Source organism: Calliopsis andreniformis, unplaced genomic scaffold (genome assembly GCF_051401765.1).
Source record: "Calliopsis andreniformis isolate RMS-2024a unplaced genomic scaffold, iyCalAndr_principal scaffold0086, whole genome shotgun sequence".
Taxonomy (NCBI): Eukaryota; Metazoa; Arthropoda; class Insecta; order Hymenoptera; family Andrenidae; genus Calliopsis; species Calliopsis andreniformis.
The window spans coordinates 302,183-311,936 of NW_027480495.1; the positions used below are offsets into that span (position 1 = coordinate 302,183).

General features: G+C 30.2%; 1 protein-coding gene across 7 annotated transcripts; it reads left to right on the forward strand.

Annotated features, from left to right (window-relative positions):
* Window positions 1-733: 733 nt before the first annotated feature.
* On the forward strand, window positions 734-3,677 carry LOC143187580 (uncharacterized). 7 transcript variants are annotated; one of them, XR_013003235.1, is made up of 3 exons: window positions 734-1,273; window positions 1,461-1,612; window positions 2,990-3,126. XR_013003235.1 is itself a non-coding variant. In XM_076391810.1 (2 exons), exons 1-2 carry the CDS (start codon window positions 734-736, stop codon window positions 1,506-1,508), a joined length of 588 nt encoding a protein of 195 aa, XP_076247925.1. In that variant the 3' UTR covers window positions 1,509-1,677. The 7 variants fall into 7 exon arrangements, 2 of the variants coding, with proteins under 2 accessions (XP_076247925.1, XP_076247926.1); XR_013003236.1 differs by lacking the exon at window positions 2,990-3,126 and adding an exon at window positions 1,752-1,819; XR_013003237.1 differs by lacking the exon at window positions 2,990-3,126 and adding an exon at window positions 1,710-1,816 and having other exon boundaries at window positions 1,361-1,612.
* Window positions 3,678-9,754: the final 6,077 nt, after the last annotated feature.

Genomic DNA, 9,754 nt, shown 5'->3' on the forward strand with positions numbered 1-9,754 from the left:
CCGTCCGGGTAAAAACCTTATGCACGTGGACGCCTTGAGTCGGAACCCTCTTCCATCGTGCTTGCTAGTAGGTGAGAGCGAAAGTAGCATGAGCGGTAGGTTAAGAAAATCACAGCAAGAGGACCCAAGTATCCAGAAAATATTCGAGCTGGTAGAGCCAGGACAAGCTGAGGGTTTTAAAATTAGGGGTGGCATCTTATTCAAAGAAATTAATGGGGATATACGTGTTTTAGTGCCAAGGTCAATGCGGACCCAAATAATTAGACGCGCTCACGAAAACGGTCATTTCGCATCCGGAAAAACCGAAGCCTTATTAAAAAGGAATTATTGGTTTCGGAATATGAGGGAGAAAATAGACAAAGTGCTGCGAAATTGCGTTGATTGTATACTTGCAGAAAGAAAGCAAGGTAGGCAGGAGGAGTTTTTATTTGCGATAAGTAAAGGCCAGGTGCCGTTAGATACTTTCCATGTGGATCACTTAGGGCTGCTCCCATCGACAAAGAAAAGATACCATTATATCTTCGTTGTTATCGATGCGTTTTCAAAATTTGTGTGGCTTTACGCCACAAAAAGTTGTAATTCGACAGAAGTAATAGACCATTTAAGAAAACGGGCGATTCTTTTTGGAAATCCTCGAAGGATTATTTCAGATAGAGGTGCCGCTTTCACATGAACTGCGTTTCAGGATTTTTGTAAATACGAACGTATAGAACACGTGTTGACTACTACAGGTATGCTGCGGGCAAACAGTCAGGTAAAACGGGTCAATCGTACGCTAATACCGTTATTAACCAAACTCTCAGCGCCGAAAACTGACGAGTGGTATAAATTCTTGGACCTGTGTCAAAGGTGTTTTAATACTACTCCGAGCCGAAGTATAAAAACGACACCATTTCAGATATTATTTGGAATAGATCCTAGATATCGGGACGATCCTCAGATAGTAGAGTTGCTTGAGTGCGAATGGGAAAATGTATTTCAAGAAAATCGAGACGAATTGCGGGAAGAGGCGCGACAGAATATATTAAAAATTCAGCAGGAGAATAGGAAATCTTTTAATAAAAAAAGAATAGAAGGTAGGAAATATCGAGAGGGCGATCTAGTTGCAATTAAGCGAACTCAACAGGGTCCAGGTCTGAAATTCGCAGCGAAATACTTCGGGCCTTACGAGCTAGCAAAAGTGTTACGGAACGATCGTTATATTGTAACAAAAGTTGGCGAACATGAAGGGCCACGTCAGACATCTACAGCAGTAGACTATATTAAACCATGGGTGAGTGAAAATAGCGATGATTTGTATAGTGACACTGAAGAAACTTGTGATGAATAACACAATATCTGAGGTCAGATATTCTCGCAGGATGGCCGAGTGTGGGGTTCGATAAGATTATGTTATGTTTAAAAACATTTAGACTTAAGTAGTTTATGACTGGGCCATTTGGGACGTTGATGTTTTGCAGGCGAGTGGCGATGGTCAGCAGAACCGTGTCCCAAACCCTTGGAGATAGCTTTAGATTTATTGTTTAGGTTTGGGTCGTGAGTGAGACAGAGCATGAAAGAAATGAGTGGTGTCGACGGTGCGGGATGAAGGAAAATTCGGCAGAGTGGATTGGTAAGCCATAGGCCACAGATCAGAAGTTAAGGCGTAGAATATTGTGTGGATTATTAAAATATTTAGTCTAATTCATTTAGTAATATTATATTTCCAGTGATTATACAAATATATACAGGGTGTAACAAAAATGTTGCAGTTCCTTAAAAGGGGTGATTCAGGGGGTGATTTGAAACAACTTCTTCCTTAGCGAAAATGTAAGATGAGGCTTCGTTAACGAGTTATTAACGAAAAACACCGGCCAATGAGAGCGCGAGTTTGCCGTCCGAGCGACCGCGGTAGTGTTGAGTAGGCGCGCTAGATGCTACGGTTGGACTCCGAACAAGAAAGTCGTCATACATCGAAGAAAATAGCATTAGTATGAAAACTGAAAGCGACATAATAAATAATACCGAGTCCTTTTTTTGTTTATCACTTGAAGTGAATAATTACTTAAAATCGAGGAAAACTACGTGCAACGTAAAAACACGAATATGTAAATTTCTTATTCGCATAACGTATAAACGAAAAAGCAATACAACAAAAAATAAAGGAAGAGGAGAACAAACTTCACCTGTAGTTTGTAAACCTGTGTCACTGGGTCACTGTACCGATCTCGGTCATCGACCGTCGAAATGGTTTTTGCTAGGGCAGGCGTTTAGGTAATTTATGGCTTTATTGCTTTGGTTTCGAAGGAGACATGATCTCGGAGTGTCCGAACAAGGAAGGTCTGAGGTACTTAAACTACGTGGGGGGTACAAGGAGCTTTCTTGGAAAAATTCTACCCTACCATAAACCATTTCGACGGTCGATGACCAGTATCGGTACAGTGACCCAGTGACACAGATTTACAAACTACAGATGAATTGCATTTAATTCATTAATGATTATTATTTTTTAAATATAACGCAGACTACTTTCAACGTTTCTATCTTCAACATTAATTCTCCAATTTTCCGTTCATTTCTTTTGTTGCATTGCTTTTTCGTTTATACGTTATGCAAATATTTTCATACTAATGCTATTTCCTTCGACGCATGCCGACTTTCTTGTTCGGAGTACAACAGTAGCGCCTAGCGCGTATCCAACGCTACCGCAGTCGCTCGGACGGCAAACTCGCGCTCTCATTGGCCGGTGTTTTTCATTAATAACTCGTTAACGAAGCCACATCTTACATTTTCGCTAAGGAAAAAGTTGTTTCGAATCACCCCCTGAATCACCCCTTTTAAGGAACTGCGACATTTTTGTTACACCCTGTATATACTTACATTATCATATACACGAGCTTGATTTAGCAGAAATCTTCCAATCCCACAGTATGTATTAATCTTACTCTTAATCTTTAAATTAAAATATTAAATTTATATGTATCTTATAAAAAAAATTGATTTCTTCTAGATCTAATTCTACTTTCAAACCGTCACACCCATGCCCTGTTCGTATCATGGGAAGTAGCTACCCGCTGACAGCAACATCCTATAAATATTTAGAAATTGGAATCGCAGTTGGACCCATATCAACCGTTGAAATTATTCTTGGTGATAATCGGGGCACTCAACTTCTATTACCTGCACCAATATGGGATGCACTCATTGAAAAACGTGCAGAAATTAAAGAATGTGTTCTATCCGTGAATTCAGATTCCCCACCAATATGGATTGAAGAATTTGTAATAGAATTTACCAAAATTCATAATGTTAAGCTTATAAAATTTAGTCTAGCCAGTATCTCCTTACATTACACTATGGAAACGTTGAATAATTTATTCAATCATGTAAAATGTATTAATCTTATGCGGTCCCAACTATATGAAAATACGCATCGTATTAATATTCAGTTTATAAATTTCGTAAATGTTTTGAAACAAAATGGTGTCACACCAAAAACGAACTTGTCATGTATTGCTAATATGATATGTAACAGTAAATATTTCGACGACGATTCTTTGATTGATTGTGAACTACTAGCGTGTGCTTTAAATATTCTTGTCTACAATGCTAATATTTAATATTGTATAAAATTCTATTGTGATTTTACGCATTTAAATAATAATGAAGAAAAAAGTTTAATAAATATTAACATTAAATTTTAATTTCATGTACTTAGTTACCTATTGCATTCTACCTTCCCACTCTATACTTACATTTCTATAAATCAATTCGTAACAAGTGCAACTAATATATATATAATTTTTAAAATTTTATTATATTTCAAATAACTAATTTCATGTACTCAATCACATTTTTTTTTTAAAATATTTTAAATCCTTTTGTTGAAAAAAATTGAATAATTTTACACATACACACATACACAGTCTATCATTTCAAAATAACTAATTTCATCTACTTAAGGGGTAAAACCACTCTAGACGCAGAAAAGAAGCCCTAAATTTGACAATTTATTTTGGGAGTATGACAAACGGAGTAGAATTTCTTTTCAGAGGGTTTACTCAACACATATTGAAGTATGAAAAGCAATATTTTTATTTTCATTTCCATACAAAATGGCGGCGACGGGGCCCTTCGTCGAAAACAGCTTTTTTAAAACACCCCCATGGGAGGACGAATTTCTCGCCATGTATGAGTCGTGGAACAAAAGATCAAAAGATTTTGTGATCTATGTACAACTGGCTTTGGAAGTATGTAGGATTATTCTTTTTAATCGATCCTGGAAGTAGTGCACTTTTTAAGAAATGAATCGATCTCTTGCCATAAAAATGGGCATTGAATTGTTTATAAAAATTACTATGATTACTATGATTATTACGATCATCACTAAGGTTATTATTGTGACAATGATTATTATGATTATTATGGCTATTATAATGATTATTAATATTATTTCAATGATTATTCTGTCTATTATAACGATTGCAATGATTATTCAGTTTATTATTACGATTGTTACCATTGTTACGGTTATTACATTTATTACTATTATTATTATGATTATTATAATTATTACGATTATTATTGTGATTATTATCGTGGTTATTATGATTATTATCGCAATTATTATGATTGCTATGATGTATTATTATTATTATGATTATTATGATTATTATGGTTATTATGGTCATTAATATTATTATTATTATTATTATTATTATTATTATTATTATTATTATTATTATTATTATTATTATGGTTATTATGATTATAGTGGTTATTATAATGATTATTATGATTATTATGGTTGTTAGAATGATTATTATGATCATCATTAAGATTATTATGTCTATTATGATTATTATGTTTCTTATGTATTTATAATGGTCATTATGGTTATTTCCAGGTATATTATGTATATTATTATGATTAATATGGTTATTATGGTTTTTAGTATGATTACTATGATTATTATGATCATCATTAAGGTTACTGTGGCTATTATGATTATTATGATGACTATGGCTATTATAATGATTATTAAGATTACTTCCATGATTATTCGTTTTATTCTTACGATTGATATGATTATTATGGTTATTACAGTTATTACTATGATTATTATGATTGTTAAGGTTATTACAGTTATTACTATGATTATTATGATTGTTAAGGTTATTACTATGATTATTGTGATTATTATGGATCTTAGTATGATAATTATGATCATCGTTAAGATTATTATTGCTACTATGATTATTCTGGTTATTATGATTATTATGATTATTATGACTGTAATAATGGTTATTAAAATAGTTTTCATGATTACTCTACTTATTATTACGATTGTTATGATTATTATAGTTAGTATAATTATTACTATCGTTATTATGACTGTTATGATTATTGCTATGGTTATTATGATTATTATTATGATTATTATGATTATTGTGGTTATGATGACGATTACTATAATTATTATTGTTGTTAGTATGATTATTATGATCATCATTCAGATCAAAATGGCTATTATGATTATTATGGTTATTATGGCTATTATAATGGCTATTATGATTATTTCCAAGTTTGTTATGGTTATTATTATGATGATTATGATTATTATGGTTCTTTGTATGATTATGGTGAATATTATGATCATCATTAAGGTTATTATGGTTTAATGATTACTCAAATTATTGTGGCTATTATAGTGATTATTATGATTATTTCCATGATTATTCGTTTTATTATTACGATTGTTATGATTATAATGGTTATTACAGTTACTACTATGATTATTATGATTGTTAAGATTATTATTATGATTATTGTGATTACTATAGTTAGCATAAGTATTACTACGATTATTATGATTATTATTATTGTTATTATGATTATTGTGGTTATTATGACGATTACTATGATTATTATGCTTGTTGGTATGATTATTATGAACATCATTCGGATTATTATGTCTAAAATGGGATATACAATTTCTGTCGATGCTTTCCGAAGTAAAAATGTCAGCTGCAACGCGTGGCTGGGTCAGATTTTCTCCTAGACCCTTAGTTTTTTAAGCAAATTGAAAATTATCTGCCAAGATTGGTGCATTTCGGGTGTCCTTTTGCCTTTGTTCTTTGTTTAAACATTTTTAAATGTTTACAGCCCAGTAACAATGCATGTCATTTTGTTTGGGAATGTTCACTGAATAATCTGACACAAAAATCAACTGAATAACTATTACCGTTTAAACACAATAATTGTTCAAAGTTTAAGAATTGCGTTTATTTTCAAATCCTGTTTTTTCGAAAACTGAGGGTGATGGACCAATTCCGTTTCCGGATTCGTATTTCGGACAGGGTAATCTACGAGAATCACACAGTTGATATTGAAAGGTAAAACTCGTGTTGGACAGTATAATTCATGAAATTCCTGCAATATGTATTGAAAAAGTTGTTATGTCTGTTAAGGAAGATGGGTGATATATATGGGTGATATAGTGGAGGATAAATTGTTCATCCAGTTCCTGATCCTCAATTCAATACGTTTCCTAATTATAATAAGATAATTGAAGGGGGCAGTAATCAAAATTTTATATTATTTATACGAGGAAATGCCATATCTGGTGCACCAATTATTAAAGAGATTAATCAATTTCCTAATCCTCCAATTATAAACGGTGTAACTATAAAAAAGATTATAATGAAAGCATGGGATGTTACAACAGAATTATAAATTTGATCATTTTTATTTCATGTACCAGGATTTCCTAATTCAAATCGAATAATTAATCTTAACGATGATCCAATTATTCCTGATCATATAGCGAATATAAAATATAATATTCCAATGTTTTTATGATTAGTAGAGTATATCCATTTCTTAATTCATAAAAAAATTAAGTTTTATATAATTATTTTATATATTTAATTTAGAAGATTAATAGTTTCAATTAACTTAAAATCTCATTGAGAGTATTATGGCTGATTAAGAGGAATAAATTGTAAGTTTATTAATGAAATGAAAATTTCTAATACTAAATATATAGGGAGAGAATAGATATTAAATTTAAATATTAAATTGTCATTATAAGTATTTTAATTTAGAAAATACAATTATTATAATAAATAAAGAGTTAAATTGATAATAAAATAAATGAATATTTATTTCTATAATTTAATGAAAAATATTAAATTGCAAATATAAAAATAAAAAAATTAATTTTTTAGAAATTAAGTGTCAAAATAAATATATATAATTCTAAGAATAATTATTGTGATATTTGATGATATTAGAATTCATATATATAAACGTTTATATTTTAAAAATGTATTAGAATAATTTTTATTAAATAAATTATTATTAATGAAATTTAAATAATTTCAGGTTATAGTAAGTCTTGAAATTGCAATAATAATAGAAAGTACATAGTTGAAACGTTTGAGTTTAATTAATAAATTTTTTAAAGTTATTCATTTTATAAATAATACCCTTATGGGAGGGACAAATATATATGTTAAAGAATAAAAAAATATAAGTTTGGAATTAGTTCTATAAATTATGTATATATGTGTTTATTGTTCCCCTTGAGGTCACAATTTTCTCCCTCTTCTCATACCCTAGCCTCCTCTCTCTCAGATTCTACATCTTACACCTATTTATGATCTACGTCTTACGACGGAAGTTTGGGAAGTGTTAATCGCCGATTTTAATGAAACTTTATACAATTATTCTATGGTCCTACCTAAGAATCTTGCCGTAGAAAGAAGCTGCCCATACGCACTTTTAAGGGAGAAGCTACCTCTTTAATTCAAGTCGCCCTTCTCCTTTCGGTGCTTATAGTTCGCAACGTAAAAGCGCTATAGAAAAACGTTTCATACAAAAGTTTTGCTGCTTTTCATGTCCTATAAAATGGCTTTAAAAAAATTTTGAAGAAACGCATTGTTTTTAAAGATTCAATTTCCCCTCCCCCCTATTTTCTAACAAAAAATGTTTTTATTTCAGATAAATAAAGAGCTTTTTGTTGTGAATTCTGCATTGTATAGCGATATACAATTATTCCATTTCTTGTATACAAAAGCGCTGCATCATTTCTGCGTAGCATAATATTCGTTCTTATTGGTACGGTGAATGGAAGTAAATATTCAATTATTATATTTTTTATTCTGATTTTTGCGTGCTGTCGTTATCGTTATTCGTTAAAAGCCCTTCACTTATCTGAAATAAAAACATTTTTTGTCAGAAAAAGGGGGGGGGGGGCGGGATATTGCATTTTTATAAACAATGCGTTCTTTCAAAATTTTTTTAAAGCCATTTTGTAGGTCCTGAAAAACAGTAAAACTTTTGTATAGAGCATTTTTTTATAGCGCTTACACTTTGCGAGCTATAAGCACCGAAAGGAAAGGGGCAATTTGGTTTTAAGGGGTAGTTTCTCCCTTAAAAGTGCGTATGGGCAGCTACTCTGTATGGCAAAATTCTTAGGTAGGACCATAGAATAATTGTATAAAGTTTTATTAAAATCGGCGATTAACACTTCCCAAACTTCCGTCGTAAGACATAAATCATAAATCGGTGTAAGGTGTAGAATGGCAGAGAGAGGAGGCTAGGGTAAGAGAAGAAGGAGAAAATTGTAACCTCAAGAGGAACAACAAACACATATATACATAATTCGTAGAACTAATTCCAAACTTATATTTTTTTATTCTTTATTAACATATATATTTATCCCTCCCATAAGGGTATTTTTTATAAAATGAATAACTTTAAAAAAGTTATTAATTAAATTCAAACGTTTCAACTATGTACTTTCTATTATTATTGCAATTTCAAGACTTACTTATTTAAATTTCATTAATAATAATTTATTTAATAAAAATTATTCTAATACATTTTTAAAATACAAACGTTTATATATATGAATTCTAATATCATCAAATATCATAATAATTATTCTTAGAATTATATATATTTATTTTAGTATTTAATTTCTAAAAAATTAATTTTTTTATTTTTATATTTGCAATTTAATATTTTTCATTAAATTATAGAAATAAATATTCATTTATTTCATTATCAATTTAACTCTTTATTTATTATAATAATTATATTTTCTAAATTAAAATGCTTATGATGTCAATTTAATATTTAAACTTAATATCTATTCTCTCTCCATATATTTAGTATTAGAAATTTTGATTTCATTAATAAATTTACAATTTATTCCTTTTAATCAGCCATAATACTTTCAATGAGATTTTAAGTTAATTGAAACTATTAATCTTCAAAATTAAATATATAAAATAACTACATAAATCTTAATTTTTTTATGAATTAAGAAATGGATATACTCTACTAATCATAAAAACATTGGAATATTATATTTTATATTCGCTATATGATCAGGAATAATTGGATCATCCATAAGATTTATTATTCGTTTAGAATTAAGAAATCCTGGTACATGAAATAAAAATGATCAAATTTATAATTCTGTTGTAACATCCCATGCTTTCATTATAATCTTTTTTGTAGTTACACCGTTTATAATTGGAGGATTTGGAAATTGATTAATCTCTTTAATAATTGGAGCACCAGATATGGCATTTCCTCGTATAAATAATATAAGATTTTGATTACTACCCCCTTCAATTATCTTATTATTATTAAGAAACTTATTCAATTCAGGATCAGGAACTGGATGAACAATTAATCTCCACTATCATCATTTATACAGGGTGTCCCACATAAGGTGGCGGAGCCGAAAAGGGGAGATTCC

Coding starts and splice junctions, on each gene's coding strand:
- LOC143187580 (XM_076391810.1), top strand. CDS start 734: ATGCTGCGGGCAAACAGTCAGGTAAAACGGGTCAATCGTACGCTAATA. Junction 1,274..1,460: donor TAGACTATATTAAACCATGG/GTGAGTGAAAAT, acceptor GATGTTTTGCAG/GCGAGTGGCGATGGTCAGCA.